Source organism: Odontomachus brunneus, unplaced genomic scaffold (assembly GCF_010583005.1).
Source record: "Odontomachus brunneus isolate Ranch 3 - 2012 unplaced genomic scaffold, Obru_v1 Obru_scaffold_022, whole genome shotgun sequence".
NCBI classification, from domain to species: Eukaryota; Metazoa; Arthropoda; class Insecta; order Hymenoptera; family Formicidae; genus Odontomachus; species Odontomachus brunneus.
In genome coordinates this window covers 2,098,069-2,120,211 of record NW_022639472.1, presented here as the reverse complement: position 1 = coordinate 2,120,211, position 22,143 = coordinate 2,098,069, and the positions used below count along the sequence as shown (strand labels likewise).

The following is a 22,143-nucleotide window of genomic DNA, read 5'->3' as shown; positions in this document are numbered from 1 at the left end:
CCACTTTATCGTAAGTATTCAACGGTGTCGATCGACATTGGATTGGCACCAAGCTACACTTTGTGCCGTGCACGATAATGCATGTTATCATTGACACCCCTGCGCTCGCTTTATCGGCAAATTCATTATATCGGATCGCAACTACAAATTACTCCGCGAATTGGATACGGAAAGAACGGAATTGCACCTCGGGGATTTCCTTCGCGGGAACGTGGTGTTATTTATTGAAGAGCGACGGCTTCATCGATTTTCCACGGCGTCAACGTCTGACGACGTTTCGGCTTTTCAGTCGTGCCTAATGCGAATGTTATCTACGTCTCGGTGTTCTCATCAAGGACAAATTGACTCTCAAGAAATGAAACCGGTGAAAAACGCAGAAGTAAAAACATTTTTCGCGCCTGAAAGATCTCAAAGGGATGCCATACTTGAAAATTTTACCGATAAAATACTGATCCTTTTTCGCTTTACGTCGTATTGATTACATTGAATAACAAATATTTTTATACAAAGTACATGCAAAATTGAATTGGAGTGTAGCTCGATATGAGAAAACGATAAAAATTTTCAGAATTGACTTCTCTCAAGCTATCAGCATAAATATTTGAGTAATGCAAAAGTTCTATGGTTTGCAGATATTGAACATGTGTTTGCGCCAATGAAGAAAATTCCAAAGAACATTGCAGGTACACCTTTAAAACTAAATGTAGGAGCTTAAAGGGGATGCTGGAGTCGATGACAAACTGGAACAATGTCGATAACGCAGAGACGATCGTCACAATTACGATATCCTTTTCGTATTTTTTATACATGCAGAACATACGTAAATGTATTTTGCTTTGTTTTACGATATTCAGCGAATAACAAAGCAGCACACATTTACATAAGATCTGTATGTCCACGTAATAACCTTAACAATTACCAGGCCTAGTTACAAAAGGATTTCTCGACTAAGCGCGATGTTTTTGCATATCCTGAGTATTCTAATGTCGTTGTTTCCTTGGAATATTCAGCCATGATACACAAATACGCGGAAATATTGAGCGTAGTCAGGAAATTCTTGTATAACCTAGTAAATGTTAAGGCTATTATGCCGGCTAGTGTACAAGAAATACAAAAAGAGCAGAGAGCGCAACTGTGTTAGCGAACTGTGTTGACGATCTTCTCTAGGTTATCGACATTTCTCGAGTTCGTCGTCCAATTTGGCATCCCCTTAACATAATTATATCATAATAAATCCAGTCATAAATAACTTCCAATGAAACTGATATCGATCCTCCCCAAACATTCGCGGAAAAATCGATAAGCCGCCTGTTTACACAAGTTGGCAACGCGCAGGTTATTATTAACCGCGAATCTCGCGAATTTGCTTAACGATGAAATATTTCACGTACGAGGGTAGATTGCGAGAAGGGAGGAGAACACGAGAGAAAGACGAAAGTTACTCGAGATCCAGCGAGAGATTCAACATTCGACAACGCACAAACGATGACTGTATCGAGGCGGCGCGTGCAACTCGAAGCCAGACCGGGGCGCAGCCGACAGCCGCGGAAATTAATTCCGATCGAGATTCGCCTGGCGCTCGTCGGATTCTTCAGATTCCTCGACGATCCCTCAGAGATCTGACGGGCCTCTCAGAATTGCGCGAACATCGCGCTCACTCGCGAACAACCGCCCGCGACTTCCGGGTCTCGCCATAACGACGCTCGCAAACGAGCGTGATCCTCGCGTGATCCTCGACACGAAACTAAGGCAGAAACGTGGAACGCGGCTGTGAGTTACATCCGCGAGAGGCGGTTGTTCCAAATTTATCCCAGCGTCGAGATTTCGAGTTCGGAAGCGAGGAGGCCGCGAGGAGGAGGAAGAGATGAGAAAGAGAAGACGACGCGCCGCGTCGCGTCGTGTTCAAACCTCTGGCTGATACCTTCGCAATTATCGCTCTCGGAAATTAAGGAGTTTATTCACCAGATATGTATTTTTAGGGCGTATTTTCAATGGCGCATTCAGAAATTCAGTATTTATCGAACGAAATTACATTTTTATACATTTACTTCACTATCTAGATAAGAAATGTTAATTTGTAACTAATTTCATGATACCATTTACCTTTCATTCAATACTACGCTGCTTAAAGCATAAAACAGCAGTCTGGCCTATAACCGATCATTGCACAAAATACTATTCACTCAAAATGTGATCTTCTAATCATAACAAAAATTATATAGACACATTCGTAGGAGGAGGAATGACGAGGAATTTGCTGAAATAAATATGTGACAAAACATTGCGTATCGCATATGTTTTGTATTTAATTAATATAGATAACACACACACAGAAAAATTCAAGTATTTCATAAGTTTATATATCAGCAAATTTATTATGAGCTCATCATATTGAATTTTAGTGAAGTTAGCTTTTCAATCAAAAATATTAAATTAAAACAAAATTCAATTTACTACATAGAGTTGAACTAAATTTTTCTTCAATATAGTTTTACAATATTCTTGTAAAAGGAATAAGTTTTTCTTTCAAGTACATGATAATGAACTTTCCTAAAATTTGTGATAAGTATATTTGAAGACAATTATTAAAAAAATATTCTTTGTCGAAGGTAACTATTACTTAAAAGAAATTAAACTGAGTAATTGCTTTTCTCAGCAGTAGAACGATATTTTTCTCTGTACAGAGACAGAACCACTATCTGAACTATTTGCAAAATTTAGTAAGAAAGTCTCTCTGTGGCGTCCATTCAGATTAAGACAAGTCACACTTCTTATGAAAATTGACTGTGGTAGACAAGAAAGACTAACGATGAGAGACAAACAAATATGTAATCCTCACATCCACCTGAATTTGCTCGCAGATATTGCTGGAATGCTGCTACTGCTGCTGTAAATCCTACGTACCATAGACAATTTTCTAGCAGATGCAAAAACAGCGATAAATTTTCACTGTGACACTTAGAATTTTACTTGGATCAGCGAAACATTTTTTTATTGTCCTTTCTTCTATACGGCGTTTTCTAACGTGGAACATTTATAACGGTAAGTTTTTTTTTTATTTAGATGGTATTAATTTTTAGAAAGAGTTACTGTGGAATAATAGTCATTTATGCTGTTTCTACCGTGAAGTTATATTTAGATAAAATTGCGATATTCAGTATAAAATTTCTCACGAACGGTGCAGACAAATCGCGTGAAAATTTAACTACGAATATGTTCCACCGCAACAAATGTTATGCTAAATTTTTGTATAATTTTATGTATTTTGTTTGAAGTGAATGGGCTCCTTAAAGAGCCAGACTAATGTAACACTCTGGAAAAAGCGTATTTTGAGAATTATTTTGCGAAAATGGATATATCAACCGAATTTTTTGAAGCATTATATATTAATTAAGTAACTATTAAACTTTATATTGTCTTTATACTTTATATTTTTGTTATACTTTATATTTTTGTCTTTATACTTTATATTTTTGTTATACTTTATACTTTATATTTTTGTTATTTAAAAAAACCTATAAATAAATATACAGCATGTGGCTGAACTCACGACTGGAAAAAAATCGCTGCGGGGAAGACAACGCCTGTTCTAGTAACCTGAAACATCAAAGAACCTAAAAGTCTCTTAGATAATATGCTTGTAATTGGAGGATGAACCTAAAAAATTCAGAAAGACATTAAACTTAGCTTAACTTATATTAAACATTAAATTTACCTTTTTTAATAGTGCGAAATAACAAAAAGATGCGAAATTTGGATATTTAATTTTTAAACAGCTATTGTTTCTGCAATTTTCGTTCTTCAGCTTAAAATTTAGATTAATTCTCCAACTACAAGCATATTATTTAAGAAACTTCTAGGTCTTTTAATCTTTTTAATCTTCAGATCGCTAGAATAGGCGCTATCTTTCCCGTCGATTGCAGCGATATTTTTTTATAATCGTAAGTTCAGTCACATTCTGTATATTTATTTATAGATTTTTCTGAGTAACAAAAATAGTAATATAAAGAGTTTAATAATTACTTCATTAATATACAATGTTTCGAAACATTCGATTGATCTATTCTCGCAAAATTAATTTCCAAAAATATGTTTTTTTTTAAAACATTACATTGGTCCCTTAAGGGGATGCTAAAGCTGAAAACTTTACCGACAGAAAACTGACATTTTTCTTGAAAGTTTATGTCATATTGGTTACACATAATTACAAATGCTTTTACACAATGAAAGTATGTGCAAAAATAAATAGGAACATTGCTCGATATGTGACAAAAACAAACAAAAAATGTTTAATGTAAAATCTCAAGCTGTCAGTTAGCGTAATATTTGTTTAATCCAAAAATTCCGCAGCTTGTATATACTGAAAGTGTGGATACTCCAAACAGAAAAATTTTGAAGAACATTGCTCTACTTTCGCATCTGCATTTGGAAGCTTAAAAATATCAAAAAAGTTTGCAGAAAGATTTCTACACATATATAGTTAAGTTTTCCGTTGAATATAGTAAAACAAAGTAACACACATTCATGAAAGTTCTGTATATACAAGAAATACGAAAAGGATAGCGTGATTATGTTAGTGACGATCGTCTCTGCATTATCGATATTGTTCGAGTTCGTCATTGACTCCACTATCCCCTTAACGAGCGCGGGAGTACAGCATATGTACATACACAATGTGCCGGAATAGCTTCAACACTTTTCCACTAGCATCAGTCGAAAATCTCGACCACAATGCATCTACATATTCATGCATCATGACTGTCGACTATTCCGAAAAAGTTGCAACGTTACCTAGAAGCAACGGTGACATTGACAGCTCACCATACTATACAAGACAGGTTACTTTCCGAAAGCAAGAGAAATAAAAACGTTCCACAGTTCACATAAAAACGTTCTCGTGGAAGTTAAAAGTGATTAGAAATATTTTCCAAGATGAATCTCGATTAATCCTTTCAACCCCGAATTAATCCTATTCGCAAGAATAATTTTTCATTATTGTTCCTAGTAATGTAAAGGTATCTGATTTTTTTTTTTTCATAATTGTCGAATAAACCATTTTGAAGAAATCAAAATGTTGTTTCAGAGAAATAACCTTTTGATATGCTGTTTTTATTTCCAAATATATTTTGCATAATAATCATTTTCTACTTTTTATACATCGTAATAAAGCACGAGAATATTTTGCATAGTCCACTTTTATAATAAATAAATGCAATATTGCGATTTTTTATGGGACGGCATTGGAGTGGATAAATAACGAGTACCAACAATTTATTTGTTTTTATTACTACAATTAAGTAATAAGATTAAAATCCCGCCTAAAATCGTGAGAGACAGAGTTGCCAACAACGTTTGACAGTTTGACGACGAAAAGTATCAATTAGTTTGGTGTCTGGATCGATTTGAAGTACGTGTTGCCTGAAGACTTAAGCTCTTATATTGCACTTTCGACCTTATCTGCAATACGGATCGATTGTGTGGTCACCTTATCAGAATAGTCAAATTAATTTGCTGGAGAAAATCCAACACTGGTTTTTCCGTCGAGCAAGCTATTATACGAGTAAACCAATTTCAATATTCTGTCATAAATATCAATCTATTTTGACACATCTCCACCTGTTATCTTTAAAAAACAGAAGAGATCTTCTGTTACATAATCTTCTATTTTTTTACAGAATACAGAATACTAAATTAATTTATTTCGAGCTCAACTTTATTGTCGCTGATTGGATTTAATTTACCGGTTAGAAAGACGAGAATCTTTTCTCTTTTTTTAAATTGAGTTCCATAAAACTTCTTACAGGAAATATAGGCCGACTAACCGCATTTATATGCTTGGTAATCAATATTCAGTAAATTTTTTAAATGATTCTATCAAGAAATTAAAAAATGCTATAATTAAGTGCCTAAATTGATTTGTAATTTGTCTGATTATTTTTTTTCTTTATTTTCTTTAATGTATATTATTGTATTTTATACTGCGATAAGGGAACTGTCTTCCCGTTAATAAAGAATGAGTGAATGAATAAATAATTTTGAGCATTTTGGTTTAACCTAAATTTTGAGCTGTAGAAGGAAAATTGCAGGAACAATAGCGGTTTAAAAATTTAATATCCGAATTCCGCGTCTTTGCTGATTAATACTAAAAAAATGTTGAAGCTATTTCGGCGCAGTACGTACAAACTCCGGCGAAATAGCTCTAACATTTTTCGATTGATGTTAGTGGAAAAAAATGTTAAAGCTATCACGGCGGAGTGTGTACGTGCGCGTGGCGTTTCGGACGACGAGAGACACCCTCGTCTGCGAGTCGCTTGTGCATTGTCCCGCGGAAATTACGTCGGCTGTTGCGTTCGCGGGGATTATCGCACGGCGCGCTTCTGCATTCAATGTAAATTTGTATACAATGGGCTTTGCTCGATAGTAAATAACATGAGAGGATCGCTGCGAAAGGGGCTGCAATGTTACGTCATAATTATTTGTAAACTCCGACAACGTTTGCGCAAACGAGATTAACGGCGTCGTACCGGTGAGCTTACACAAGGGCGAGCCTGCGCCTCGCGCGGCGAAGAACAGCCTCGGAAGCGTTTCTCGATGTCCCAAATCGATTCATCTGCACTCTCAGTATGTTCTCCGCTGATCTCCGCGGAGACTTGTTCGGATTATATCGCGCGTTTAATCCTTCCGGCGAATTTTCGTCGAATTTCAGGTTCTCGCGAGACTCACCGACCGCACACGGAGGAACATTGCATTCGACAAAATGTCACTTGTTTTATGTGTTTCGTATATAGTTTACATACCCGCAAATCTATATCATTTATAAGTTCATCATAAGCATTAAAGAGTGCGGCCAGGTTTCGCTCCTTTCCCGTGGGATTCTGTAAAATTTTGAATATTCTAATATTCTAAGTGACACGTCGATTTTGAGTTTACACCGAGTAGATTAAGAATATAAAGTCTCGATATCATCCTCACGGTCGTTTAGAAGATAAACATAGCAAAATTAGCACTAGCTAGTATGTCTGTTTGTTGAGATTGTAACCTTTCGTCCGTTTATTTTACACCCCTCAACCATTTATTTTACAAACGACTATGAGAATGATATCGAGACTTTCTTGTCGATTCTTAATCCACTCGACATAGACTTTAAATCAATTATTATTGTTATTATTAGTATCATTTATAATAATTAGTATTATTGGTAGTATTAGTATTATTTAGAAGTATTATTTAGAATATTCTTTAGAACATTACGATATTCAAGGTTTTTGTATCATTTATTGGAGTACTCAAAACTTTTGAAAAAGAGGCGAAATATCTTATACAGTCGCTTGTTCGACTCTTTATTTAAAATACACTCGGAATCCTATTAAGGTAAAAGTAACAATGCCAATGAACACTAATAGCACTACACATAATTCTGGATATTTTTATTTGTTTTAGTCTTTAAATACGAATATTTAAACTTTCATAATAGAATACATATGCATATATTGAATATATACAACGATTCTACGTTAAAAGTTTAAAAATTCGTATTAAAAAATCGAAACAATAATAATATCCAGAGTTTATCGTAAAGTTTAGTATTTTAATCAAGAAAATGAAATTAAAACGAAAATTCGATTTGTTTATTATATAGATTCTTTCTGTTTTTACTATTATTTTTTGTTTATTTCTAGTTTATTAAGTCTATAAGGGTCAAACTGCGATAATCTGCATAATATCGATCAAATTATGTTGTTTTACTTTTGTAAATTTACATTGAGAAAAATCCAATGAAAAATCGAAATATTTATTTTGGTATACTTTGTAATCTCATTGCGTGATATTTTGAAGAAATTACTAATACATATATCGCGCACGTCTTTTCTACACTCAGATCTTATAGACACTTTATTGTAAATTTTTTTATTGTTAATTTCAGAACTTTTCACAATAGATTAGAATACATTTTTCTTTTTGAGTACACACACTGAAAAAAATACTCGAACACCTATTTGTAGGATGTAAAGTTTATTTCTGTGAGATAAATTTTATTTCTCTCCGTGAATAAACTTCATATCCAACTAAATTTTCAGATATCTTTTTTGTCGGTATGATAATAAGTTTTCCTAAAAAACTTTGTAAAGAGTATATTTTTTTAAAGACTATTATCAAGAGAAAACTCTTTGTTGAAGATAACTAGGCGCATGGGATATTCGAAACCAACCCCTTCGAGATCTCGAAACTTTTCGAAATTCTGAAAGGTCTCAAGTTTCGCGAACTCGTAACTTCATGCTACTTTTGTGATTCAAAACTCTCGAAACTTGAGACAGAGGTGCCAGTTTCGGTAGTCTTTTTTTATATTCAAAAATAATTATTTTCATCTAGTTTCCATATATTTACGTTTAATATTCTATCTAATTATGCTTAACAAATATTTAAAACTTGATTTTCTCGAAAATTTTGTTGCATTTCTAGTCCCTGTATTAAAGATTTAAAATTTCATTTTTCGAAAAAAATTTTGAGTTTTCGGTTCCTAATAAAAAATTACTCCTTTTGATAATTGTACATTAAAATGTTGATAAAATTGTTTTCTACCAATAAAAATAATCATATTTATCTGTTTTAAGTCTTGAAAGATTGATTTTTCTAGTGAAAAATGTAATTACACAGGAACCTGTTTTATGCACAATTACATTCTCTTTTTTAAATTAGCATTTTAGGTTTGGGTAGTTTCAAATTCCGAGAGTTACGAAACCTCGCAAAGTTTCGGATTCAAAATTCGAGAACTTAAAAATCAGGTTTCGATCCATTCCTAAAAATAAGCATTACTCAAAGGAAGAAAAATGAACTGAGCAATTTCTCGACTTTTCTCAATTCAGCTTTTCTCAACGATAGAATGATACTCGATGTTTCGATGAACTTATGACAGAAATTTGCGGATATATAAACTTAACATCTACTTGAGCGTAGTATTTTGTATGCGCGCGGTGCGGTGAGGACGACGACATCGGACGCGAGCGAAACCTCGATGAATCCCAATGAATATAACGCGTCACCATAAGTGTACGCGATCGCGATGGACATCGCGCGCCGGAGCGAATATACGTCCGGCGGCAGTAATTATCGCGACGACGTGTATTAATTGGACCATGCGGAGTTACATGAATAAACATGAGGTCGTCGATCATGTAAATTCGCTCGTGGCAACGGTTTCGGACAACAGAGCCAGTGGTGGCGGCCGCGGTGCCGCGCGCGCGAGCAAACGATTCTCCGCAAAGTCGGCAACGGACAAGCGCTTTATTTTTAGTGGCGGTTATTTACAGAGAAGTGCGCGGGGATCTCTCTCTCTCTCTCTCTCTCTCTCTCTCGATGAGACGCGCTGGCGGGATTTTTCGGCGATTCTCGCTCACGCGAATTGCCGAGGCGCGACCTCGAGGCAAACGCGCCATTGGCAAACCAAAGAAGAGCGCCGGAACGTTTCGGATATCCCTCGCGTGATGTTGTTTTTTCTCCTGGAACGAAGAGCGATGAAAACGAATGGAAATAACGTCGCGTGACTTTGCCCGATGCGGAACGATGAAATATCGGAGTTGAATCTGTGAGTGCGCGATGAAGATTTCGTATCGCATCGTTCTACTGTCCCCTCGTAATGGGAAAATAACGAGGTCGCCCCGACGAGCAGTTTACCTTCGGCAGGCTATTGCTCGGTTATCTGTCGCCACCTGGTTTATCGATGTTTATAATTTATTGGCGAACCCTTTCTCTCTTTCTCCCTGAAGCCCATGCTGTAATATTGTCGGTCGGCAAGATCGCTACGATCGTCGCGCAGCTTCGTTGAGCCGTTGCTATCGTTGTAAGCGTATGTATGTGGGAAAAACTCGACGTGATAATATTATATTTTCATTGATGGCAAATTATGGTGAATTTTCTTTCACTTTATCTAAAAACCTTTATCTAAATATTACTTCATGTTTTTTACCATATTTTTTCTTAATTAATAAAAACAAAATAGAGGACTCCATAATTAAGGACATCATAATTAAGGGAATGTTGGAGTCGATATCGAGCTCGAAAAACGTTGATAGCGCAGAGACGATTGTCACAATCACGCTATCCTTTTCATATTTCTTGTACATATTTCTTGTACATATAAAATCTTTTCATATTTCTTGTACATATAAAATCCTTTTCATATTTCTTGTACATATAAAAATTATGTAAATGTGTGTTACTTTGTTTTATCATATTCAGCGGAGAACCTAACCACGCATAAGAATCTTTCTACAAACTTTTCCAATATTCTTAAGCTTCTTCAGATGCAAAGGTACAACAATGTTTTTCAAAATTTTTCTGTTTGGAATATCGACATTTTCAGTATGTACAAGCTGCGAAACTTTTATATTAGGCAAATATTACGCTAATTGACTGCTCTTGAGATTTTATATTAAAATGTTTTCTTTGTTTTCGTCACATATTGAGCAATGCTCCTATTTACACGTACTTTTATTGCGTAGTAAAAGTATTTATAATTCTGTACAACCAATGTGACGTAAACTTTCGCAGAAAAATGTAAATATTCTGTCAGTAAAATTCTCAGCTTCAACAGTTCCTTAACGTTGATAAAAATAACGCCGTAGCCTAAGGATTAAATCGTATGCGATTTTTTAATTAAGGTGATGTTACATGCTAATATCAAACGATAATTTTTTAAATTTTTATCAATGTTAATTATGGCATGGAGTCTTTACACGGAGAGAATGTTGTAGTAAAAATTACAATACAATTTTAGTACTCCGGGAATAGACTGGCACTATGATGAAAATTATAATAAGATATAGTAAAAAATCATGAATATAGTAGATTACTATAAATGTAGTAAAAATTGTCATGTTTATGGTAATTTTTACTATGTTTTATTATAATTTTCGTAATAATGCCAATCTATTCCCGGATTATTAAAAATTGTATTGTAATTTTTAGTACAACATTCTCTCCGTGTACCGACGATTTTGTTTTTATTATATAAGAAAAAATGGTAAAAACATCAAGTAATATTTAGATAAAGATATTTAAGTACTTAGTTAAAGCGTTTACTCGCAATCTCTAGTACTTTAACAAAAATTTGTCCCGAAAAAGATATTGTACAAATATTATTCTTGGAGTCCTCTCGAGACCTCACGTCGTAGCCTCAAAGAACTTTACACCAAGATGAGAAACGAAACGAAACCAATGTCCTGCAGCTAAAATTATACCACACGTGTCGAAAGGTATCGGAATGTTTCTGAAGACTTGCGCGAGACAGACGAGGCCGGTCGATCGTTGGGGAAACTGTCAGCAGTGCGTTTCAAGTTCTATTCGGCGTCGTGCGTCATCGGAGGAAACGCACCGTCTGCTTGATGGACGCTTATATTGCAATCGCCATCGATTATCTCGACGCATGTCGAGCGGCGCACCGACTCATCGCACTGATAACACCCGACAATTTGGACACGCGCCCGATAAGTCGACAGGCGTTCCGAATGACACCAACGCCGGCGCGACGCGTCCCGGCATCATGCGTCATTGACATACGCCACGATTCACGGGAAAAAAATGCTGTTGTATCAATAGAAGTTGCCAACATCGCCGTAATTGGGATAAATCTTCTTGATTCAACAGCAATATCACATTGAACGCAGTACCACATATATTAAACATTTATCTGGAGCTCTAAAGGTAAAATTTAATTAAGAGAAATATGGCCAATAAAAGCCAAATGCTAGATGTTCGTGTAAATAGATTAGAAGGGGAGGAAAATAATGTTTGATAGTATCAAACGCACGCGCCGAGTGATTCTCCGGACTTTCAACATGGTTCAACGCGGTGAATTAAACCTTCTATTATCAAACCGACTGTGAATCCCAATAATTGTATAATTCAACTCTCTTTTATCGACAAATATGCCGAAATATGACTTTTAAATTATTAAAGACATATTTATTGATAAAAGAGAATTGAAATTCTGATTAAAGAGGATTGAATTCTGATGACAATTTGTATTCAGTTTCGATATTGACATTTCTAGTAATTAGAGTTTAATCGTCGGTTGGCTTAACTAGGTTGGTGAAATTCACCCTGAAGGGATGCTGAAGTGGATGATAAACTCCAAAAATATCGATAACATAGAGACGTTATTATTAACACAATCATGCTTTTCGTATTTCTTATAAATATTTTACGTAAATGTGTTGTTTTTAGTCCATATTTAGGAAAATTTAACCATATATATATATATATATATATATATATAGAAGTCTTCTTTTAGCAAATTTTTCTGATTTTGAGTTCCTAAATTCAAATGTAAAGACACAGCAATGTTCTTTGAACATTTTTTGAGCGGAAAGCAAACTTGAACTTGCGTTCAAGTTATAAATCTTTTGTATCAGAAGAATATTTACTTTGAATGACAGCGTCTGATAGGCTAATTCACACTCGAAATAATTTGAAATTTTTTATCGTTTTCGTTATATATTGAGCAATGCTCCAATTCATTCTGACATGTACCTTTATGATGTAAAAGTATTCTATAGAATCAATACAACACGTAAACTTTGCAGAAAAAGTTAGCATTCTATCGAAAGGTTTCAACTGCAACATTTCCTTCAGATGGAGCCTGAAGATTTCTGTTCGTGTGTCTTTGTCACAATTGCGGTGTCTTTTAATTTCCTAACATTAAATTTCCTAACATTAAATTTCCGCGCTTCTCAATCATGTGTTGCGTACACATGGAGTGTACTTACTATAATGCACGATGACACACGTAACGTGGAAAATCCTTAGCGACGCACTGAATCATGTCGAGGAAGTAAGAAATGCAGGTTTACATTTTCCTCGTGCAGTCGTTTATTATCTTCGCAACGGAGTTTAAAGTTAATAGTTACATAGGAATTTAATGATATGTACAAATAGACGAAAACGCTTTCACGCTCTCCCTCACGTTGCCGGAAGATCGTAGAGTCGAATAGAAACGCCTCGTCTCACGAAACAACCACGAGTAACTGGCTCACGCAAGATATTCAGTCGAATTTTCTTGGTCTTGCCGACCAATTCGCAGAAATCCATATACTTTATAAATAGTAGCGAAAGGCGCGAGTAAGGATCACATGTAACGCTAAGTATTAGGATATACATCAGCTAAAAACAAAGGCACCATTTCGCCAACACTCGCTGGTGTTTCCGTTCGAAAGTTGACGCGCTTCCCCGCATCCGCACGATGCAGTATTGCCTTGACTTTGCGCTTTTAAAATCGACAACGTCACGCGCAACAATCCGCTCTTATCTACAATGGTCCCCGTTATATCAATATAACTCATGGTGTAACGTGAATCGCCTTCTCGCTTCTGGAAGCGACGCTGTAATCGAGTCTCGAAAAAACTGTCGATCATCGTCGTGCAGAAAGCGATCGAGGTTCACCATAAGCAGAAGAAAGAACTCTCTCCCCAAAGTCGCAATGCGGCTGATTTCAGATTTGGCGAAACAGAAAGGAAAAAAAGAGAAAAGAACGAGGAAAAAACAATACGCAAAAAAATGTTTCGGTAAAAATTGCCAAAATTCGAAATTGGAGTAAATCTTCTTGATTCAACAGCAATTCCATACGAAACCAATACATCATATATTGTTTCAATGACTCAAAATTAATTTTACTAGAATTGCTGTTGAAGGAAGATTTGTTCAAATTGACGCTATTGCCAATTTCTATTAACACAACACTTGTGTATTCAAAATTTTCCCGTTTAATAAAGATTATTATAAGATAACCAAAGTATAATAATTTTTATTAAATACTTTATAAATTAATCTTATAATAATTTTTATTAAATATGCTATATGGAGTATTGAAATTTAATTAATAGGATTTAGAAACATGTTGTATGTTAAAAAAAATATATATATATATACAAATATTAATTTAAGTCTTAAAGATACAAGAGAAACACTTCAGAGATGCTGAAATGCGTTATGAAACCAAACTTGTAATAGTCTTTTATCACTCGGCTTTCCTGTGATTCCAATTATTTTCTCGCTTATCACGCAGCGATAACGGGCAATTCGGACAGTTTCTGGCTTCCGTTTCACATAAATCTACGACTGATGTAGGCTACCTTGCGACCTCGCGCGGAGGATTCACTAAAAGAGTAGTCTTAATTAATAACAGTATTTATATTCTAAACACACAGCGTTTCAGTCGTCGGAACGGTATGGCAACGCTTCTCAACTATCATTTCCAACCGAATATTCTGCAACAGTTGCGCGTTCAGAAGGCGAAATCCTGCATCCTGAATCTTCTTGTCGCACAGACGCGAAAATATGCTCTCGCGCCGTAGCGCGACTCAGTGCAACTCTGTTGCCCGGTTACGACACAACGACACAACTCCCTTGCATCTTAGTTTAACAAACAGAAAACTAACTAAATCGTTTCGTCAAATTTTCATCGACCATCAAGCGATATACCTCTCGACTGTAAAGCTTGATCTGCAATGTGTTCTCTGCTTCCCGTTTCTTTCTCTTCATCTCTTTTTAACTCAAATCTTAAGCCAGTAAAGGACAGAGAACAAGAAACAGAAAGAAAAGAGCACATAGTGAACAAGAGAACAATGAACAAGAAGCAGGAAGCACATTGTAGATTACACTTAACCGCGACACATTCGCCGATTCGTTGCCACTTTCGCTCGCAGTGTCACAGACTATGGGCGATGGACTATGTACCGATCAATCGCTGACCCGTAAATCCTGCTATTGAGCATACACGCAAGACTCGGGAGAAATTATTTACAGCAGGAAAAAAAGAAGAACGAAATACTGCAGGCTGTCGCGAGCCGTAATCCGGCCGCGCCGCGATCAGCTTGTTGTCGGGATCGGCGAGAATTTGTGACTCGTCGTCGTATATAAATCGAACCGCAATTACGCTTGACCCAGAGATAATTCCCGCGATTCGCGGGCTAACGGGTGCGCGAGAACTACCGTGTTAATCGGTGCCGCGTAAATCGGCCGTAATGGCTTTCCGCGTAGAAACATAAATCGTTCGCAACTTGATTCGGCTGCGATTCGCCGGGACGCGGATGGTCGTTTGATAGCTCTCTTTCTCTCTCGAGAGAGAAAGATCGCATTCGCGTAATGAAGACTCCAATGAGAACTCGAGAACTTAGCCGAGTTCGACGAGCTGCTAGCCAGAGTATTATCTCGTTAAACGTGCTTTTGTTTTCATTTTCATTGTCGCTTCTTTTGTCGCCTCAGCTTCCATCCGCCAAAAGTGGCCCGACGCTTACAATACGCGTCGTGATTCGAGCGCTGATAAAAAAAAAAGAAAAAAAGGAACGAACGACGATGACGACGACGACCTTCGCGGTATCTCTTCCTGGTCTCTCATCCGCGCTCATTAAGCGGTAATACACCGATCTTCCCGATCGCGCGAGCGATCCGATAGACCATCCTGTCGCGTGTCTCCCGGATGAACGTCGCCAGCGAATGGGACGTCTCGTTTACACGACGATCGAGACTGTGATATCACGATCCGCTGTTGGAATCCAGTTTACCGTTTACATCGATATCTAGAATGTGTCTCCCCGATTAAATCTCCGATCGAGTTTCCAGCGGCGGTCACCTCTCGAGACTGGATTCACGAGCTCGCGCGCAAACCCCTTTTACTAAACCGCTCGAAAATCGATTGGAACTTGGGGAACACGAGGAGGGGGAGGAGGAGGAGGAGGAGGAGGAGGATGAGGAGGAGGAGGAGTAGGGAAGGAGAGGCTAGAACGAACAGCAAGGAGTGATGGAGAAGAGATTGCTCGTCGTCGCTATCTCGGGCCGAAGAAGCCGAGTGTATTCAGCGTGCTGGTGACCCTGTCGATCAGTTTGTCCTTGTAACGCCATATCGTCGTGTCCACCACACTATTGCCCCGGTACTGTTCGCACGTCTTCTTCAGCGACTTGACGCAGTCGGCCCGGTAATGCTGCAGCTGCGCGTCCTCGGTCTCAATGGGGTAGCTGGTGCATCCGGCGCCCAGGCACGCCAGCGGGAAGTGGTTGTGCAGGGTGACCACCCGTTCCGGATTGTGGAAGCACTTGATGTACTGGTTCGGCTTCGTGAAGTTCTTCGAGCGGTACACGTGCTGCAGCATGTGCATGTACCTGCGAGGTGATACGCTCGTATCAGCAGGGCTTTCTACGCCGACCTACTGCCGGCCAAACTGACACTTCTTGGCAATAAACGTCCAACGATAAATTCCCGCATGGGAAATACTTTGGGGTCTGATTGGAATCCAGCTTGATTTTCCACAATAATTGTAGGTTATGGGCGATTTATGCAGGTTCTGGTTAGAAGCGTAATGTTTTAAACATGCGAATCTGAAATCTGTATCAATAGTCGTTACTTAAAACTTCTCTGAAGTGAGATTCAGATTTGAGTTCAGAGTTAGAGTTTGAGAGTTTTTTAGTTGAGCCGCAATTACAGACGTAATGACACAAATAACATATAATTCAACTGGAAAAAATGATCGGATATAATGAAAATCTGAGTGTCTCACGTATAACGACTATTAATACGATTCTAAGTGAGAAAACTATACAGAGTTCCATTTAGTCATTTCCAAAGATTTTTCTAGTTTATATTTTAAAATTAAACAAAATATATGAAATACTTTAAATATTTACTCGTTACAAACATATACACACATATGTCTAAAGAAAAAATATTCAAAATGTTTGCGAAAAAATCATTATGAAGAAATTGTAATAGAAGACGTCTGAGCTAAGAAAGTAAAAAAATATATATAAATATCCGAGAAATTTTGCCAACTTACAAATGTATGAAATCGTCAAGTTATCCTCAGATGTATAAATGCATATAAAACGAAAATGTATTATTTTATGTTTTAACATAGTGTAAGCCAGAGAAAATATTTGTATTGTCTTTGTTGTATTAATAAAACTGATACAGAAAGCATTTTAAAAAACTCGAATTTTCTTAATATTGTTCCGATTCTAGACAGAGAAGTCATGTTTGGGACAAGAATAGGATTCTCAATTGGTATCATACTGGGATAATCTACTTTGGGACAAAGTTGAGCATTTTGATTGGAATTTAATCTGTATTTGGGAAAATACTACGAAATTTCTATGCGGGTTAGACATTTCCTTTGTTTTCCCAGAACGAAAGTTTGATGGCATGAGAACCCCTCAAACTCCGCAAGACGATATTTCCGTGATAAATAATGAAAATAAGTACATTGAGGAAAAAAGTTGTTGAGTTATTGACATTTTGTTTGAATGAAGAAATTTGTTCCAGCGAACATTTAGTCGATTTAACGCCGATTTTGTCGATCCAACTACTTCTTTTCTCAGTGTACACACAGAAAAATATCGTTCTACTGCTAAGACAAGCGATTACTCAGTTTTCTCTCCTTCTTGCAAATAATAGTTGTCTTCGACAATATTTTCTTGATTATAGTTTTTAAATAATGTCAATATGCAAAATGTTAGCAGTATGTTAAAAGATTGCAGGAGGAGCAGTATGCAGCAGACTCGCGATCCGACTACCATGGCGAATCCATATTCATCTGTGTCCGCATCAAACTTGTATTCTGTCGACAGAGTTTGCTAACGTAACTTTGAGCAGCAGATTGACGACAGAAACTCAGCAGGATCTGTAGTATATTCCATTTAAATACGCTCAAATGGTTACGGAACGACGCATCCTGCTCGATTTCCGTAGTCAAACTGCTATCGTATCCTGTTGCTTTTCTGCTACCAAGCTGGCGACGAAATTACAACAGACACTGCGTAAACTCTGCTTCTGCAGATTTGACTATCTAGATATACTCATTCTACATTACAAACTTTAAAACAGCTCATTGTTATGTACTAAAAAATTTATAAAAAATTTATTTTCTTTGTAAGAATATCATAAACCATAAAAAATTGAAGAAAAAGTTGATTTGATTCTATGTAGTAATAAAATCGCACGTGTGAATTTTTCTTTCAATTTAATATTCTTAACTGAAATGCTAAACCCACTAAGATTTGAAATGTATTTTGAATAAATTAGATATTTATGGTAAATTTATGATAAATTTGCGAGTGCGTAAACTTATGAATTACTTGAAACGAGTAGGTTTACTTGAATGCAGCATATATTTTTCTGTGTGTATTTGTGGAATTTTTGTCAAAACGAGATATAGATTAATAGAAGGCTCTATGACGTACAATCAAAATTCCATAATAAAAGGCCCATAAGAGAAAGAGAGAGAGAAAAATACATAAAAATTAATAATTACTAGTTTATATAAAAAAAGAAGCATGTTATTAATATCGCATTATATCGAAATGGTATTTTGATCAATCTGTTAAAAGAACAGACGAGAAAAGTCCAAGGCTAAGAACGAAACATTTGTACATGTATGTATTTATATGCATGTCATATATTTATTACTTATTTCTTATTTAAGCTAACAATTATAAATTTTGACACATCTTGATCCTATATTTGGCTTTTACAGGCCTTTTGTTACAGAATTAAAATGAAATACGGTTGATAACTATTTAACATTTAATATCTACTCATATCTACATAGAAAGAAATTATTCAGTATTTCCAATCAAAACTAATGAATTTTTATATCCGATCAGGAAACATCCGATAAGAAATATCGGTTCATAATTTTTTGATCGGTTTATCTGATGAAATGCCATTATGGCCGGAAGTATTCGATTAAATTTAATTGAATATCCTAATAGGATATAAAAATTCATTGTGTGCTATTTTGATCGGAAATATCCGTTTGTTAGTTTTTTGTCGAATAATTTCTCTCGGTGTAACTTACCTTTACTAAATTTACCTCCCGATTTTTTCAAATTCCATCGATTTCCAAATTTATATATCTCATCTCGTAAAGATGCGAATGATTTATAAAACGTTGATATGATAATCGGTTGATTCCAATTTAGAGACACGAAACGCGCCCTTTGTATCTGCACGTTTAGCGTTTTGAGCTCATTAGCAATTTGAGACGATACGAATTGAAGAGAATAACGTGAGGATAAAACAAAAGTTAAGATGCGCGCAAGGATGAATCATCACAGGAACGTTTCTTATCGCGAAGAGCAAATTCACCCGACGTCTATCGCGTTTTTTATCCCGCGCTCATAATCGCGTTTCCGTCGGAAGAGAACCGTGACATCGATGGCCGGCGGGTTCCGCAAGCCATCCACCTTCGCGTTCCCTTCACGGGCGGCCGATTAACGGCCGATCCGAGAGCCGCGGCGTGAAAGTAGAAGTCTTACTCACTTGGGTATGTCCTTGAAGTAACCATGAGAGTGCAGTAGGTCGTCGAGGAAGTAGACGTTCCTGACGTTGTACGAGGCGCGAGTCTCGTTCCGTATTTTTAGCGCCTTCGGCAGCACTCGGCGCATCAGGTCCTGCCAGGTCGCGTCGTTCACGGGCATGATCACCTCGTCGACGTCCAACAGCGCGATGTACTTGTACTCGTACATGTGCTTGTACAGGCAATCGTTGTACGGTATCAGCTCGTTCTGCCGCTTGTGGTTGGTTTTCTTCGTGAGGTACATGTGCTGGAAGGCCGGCACGTTCGGCTGGCCGCCCGGCAGGGTCAACGGAGTCACGTGTACCATACCCAGGCTCTGATAATGCTGCAACACCTTGGTCACGTTTGGATGCACCTGCAGCTCGTAGAAGTAGATCTTGTCGGCGCCCAACAGGCTGATCAGCTCGATCCACTCGATCAGCCGTACCGACAGGTCCTCGTGCAGAAAGTCCAGACCCTTCACGCACACGGCGAAGTCCTTCTTCCGCTCGGGCTTGTTGTAGATCACCCGCAGATTATTGCTGGCCGTGTCGCAACGCTTCTCGACCATCGAGACGGACGAGGGCGGCCTGCCCGATGCCTGCGGCGGCACTCTGCACGCTATCACGTACGGTTGATAGATACCCTGCTTGTAGTTGCCCCACTTGGCGTACCAGATGTACTTGTACTCGAGCGTCTCGACGATCTTGGGCTCCCGCTCGCCGTCGTACCACAACTGGCAGTACGTCTTGACGGTCGGCTCGATCCGATCGATCATCCCGACGATTCTCACCGCTGGCCCGATCTTCGACAGCCGCCGGTTGTCATAGAACGCTCCGAAAAACTGAAACGTGCCGTTGCTGGTGCGCAGCGTCTGCCAGTAGATATTATTGAACTCCAGATCGTAGATCTGCGGGTACTTCGCGCAGCTGTCGTTGCCTTTCTTCTGGCTCTGTCTGTTGTTCTTGGTCCAGTCGCTTAATGGCAGGCTGGGTATCCTCTCGGCGATCTCCTCGATCAACTGCTGCTCAGTCTTGGCTGGTCTCTTGTCTAGCAACGGCTCCAGCTCGAGGGGGCTCTTGGTCGCCTCCAGACGGTTCCTGATCGTAGTCAGGGTGGTCGAGAAAGCGCCGTTGCCCGCGGAATTGGCGGCACCACCGGACTCGCCGAGTGATCTCTGCAACAAGTAGCGGGTCAGAGCCAGGCCCGAGGAGCGGCTCGCGGCGCCGCGTTCGTTGCCGGTGCCGTCGGCAATCTCCGCCAGGTTGCCGACGCCCTCCTCGGCTGTGGGTATACTGTCCCGCAGCGCCCTGTTTTCCAGGTGGCGGAACTGCACCGCCGCGATCATCAGCAGGCCCCAAGCGAACAGGAAGACGAAGACGCGCTTGGCGCATCTCGCCGAGGGACTGCGTAACATCGTTGTTGTTCCTGGCTCACCCGGTGAGCGCGACGTGATCGCCGCCGCCGACTACTGCGCTCGCCACGTTCAACTGCGTCCCCGACGTGAACACTGAATCTGCAACAAGAGATTTCGGAAGCTGTGTGTGAGTCTGCGTAATACGGCTGAAATCATCGACGCGAGTTAAATAATTCACTCGCCAAGGAATTATGGTGATTTATGGGTTTTGGAGAACGACCTGAATTCGTTCCCATTCGAGCGAATTTTGACGTCGGGAATTTGGGCGTGACTAGCCTCTACCGAGGTATTCCACGTTGAGAAATCGATTACAAGTGATCTAAGCAGATTATACCATTTCGAAAGATCTAGGACTCGCATTAACAGTTGCCACTTTGAGTGAAAGACATTCAGACTTTAATTCGGAATTAGATCCGAGTTTTTTCGTTGAATCATGTGAGTGCGATATGTTTATATCTGTAATCGTGATTCAACTAGGAAACTTTCACCATGCTTTGAATTCAAATATGGATGTCTCACTTGAGATGGGTTTCAAGTAATTACTATTAATACGGATCTAAAGCCCTACACAGAGAGAAAAGTTTGGTTGCATTAACGTGAAGTTTGGTTTCAACGAACGAACGAGCATTTTAATTGAAGAACGCAGAATTTCTTGATGCTTCTTATAACTTGAATTTGGTACTAAAAACCCGAAATTTCGTTTCCTTCAAGTAGAACGCGTTGTTACGCGCGTTTATCACAACTACACTTGATGTTGATACAATCAAACTTCTTTTTCCATGCGAATACGTACGAAAGGACGATCCAACAGATCGCGATCTAAATTGAGTTCCGCATACGAAGCCGTTCGTCTCATTCGTTAAATTGCCGTTGCGGTATGTTGGGATCATAACGCGAGGAGTTATTAGTCTCGAGCAGATGTGGCGGAGCGAATGGTCCAGCGCTCGGCTCAGAGCGTGATCCACGAGCGAGACGAGGCGCGAAAACAATCCGCGATATGATCTCCTGCGGAATTTGGGGCAGGAGACGAGATAATGTCCTTAACTGTACAAGGACACCGCCACCGGTAGCCAGTACTCGACTATCATCAGGAAAGCGAGCGATCCTGTTGAGCGAAACCCCGTTGCCTGGATTGGGAGATCCTCGGAAGAGCGCGCGAGCGAGAGCGAGAGAGAGAGAGAGAGAGAGAGAGAGAGAGAGAGAGAGAGAGAGAGAGAGCAGGAGAAGGGAGAAAGAGAGAGACCCGTTCAGAGATACGCGAAACCGGTTATGCTGATGGCAAACTGTTTTTCACCTTTTGCACCTCGCTCCATCTAACCTCCTCCCTTCCTGACCACCACGAGCTTTCTGCCCGGCGATGTTTCCCCTCATCTAGCCTCTCTTCCTTCTTCCCCCCCCCCCCCC

At 38.6% G+C, this 22,143-nt stretch overlaps 2 protein-coding genes across 19 annotated transcripts in view; both read right to left on the bottom strand.

The window, feature by feature from the left end:
* The window catches only part of LOC116842197, a 36,706-nt gene extending 34,949 nt beyond the window's left edge, over positions 1 to 1,757 (bottom strand). For 4 of the 15 annotated variants that reach the window (XM_032811015.1, XM_032811023.1, XM_032811030.1 and 1 more), the window contains exon 1: positions 1,443 to 1,757. The gene's annotated coding sequence lies outside the window, so the exon portion shown is untranslated. Of the gene's footprint in view, positions 1 to 187 lie in introns of all 15 variants that reach the window. The other 11 variants (XM_032811016.1, XM_032811025.1, XM_032811026.1 and 8 more) reach the window with 6 other exon arrangements.
* Positions 1,758 to 12,843: 11,086 nt separating this feature from the next.
* LOC116842198 overlaps positions 12,844 to 22,143 on the bottom strand; it is an 86,439-nt gene continuing 77,139 nt past the window's right edge. For all 4 annotated transcript variants that reach the window (XM_032811036.1, XM_032811035.1, XM_032811034.1 and 1 more), the window contains 2 exons: positions 19,307 to 20,838; positions 12,844 to 16,152 (listed from right to left, as the gene is read on the bottom strand). In XM_032811036.1, the coding sequence (XP_032666927.1) occupies positions 15,819 to 16,152; positions 19,307 to 20,739 (1,767 nt within the window). In that variant the 5' untranslated portion in view covers positions 20,740 to 20,838 and the 3' untranslated portion in view covers positions 12,844 to 15,818. The remainder of the gene's footprint in view (positions 16,153 to 19,306; positions 20,839 to 22,143) is intronic.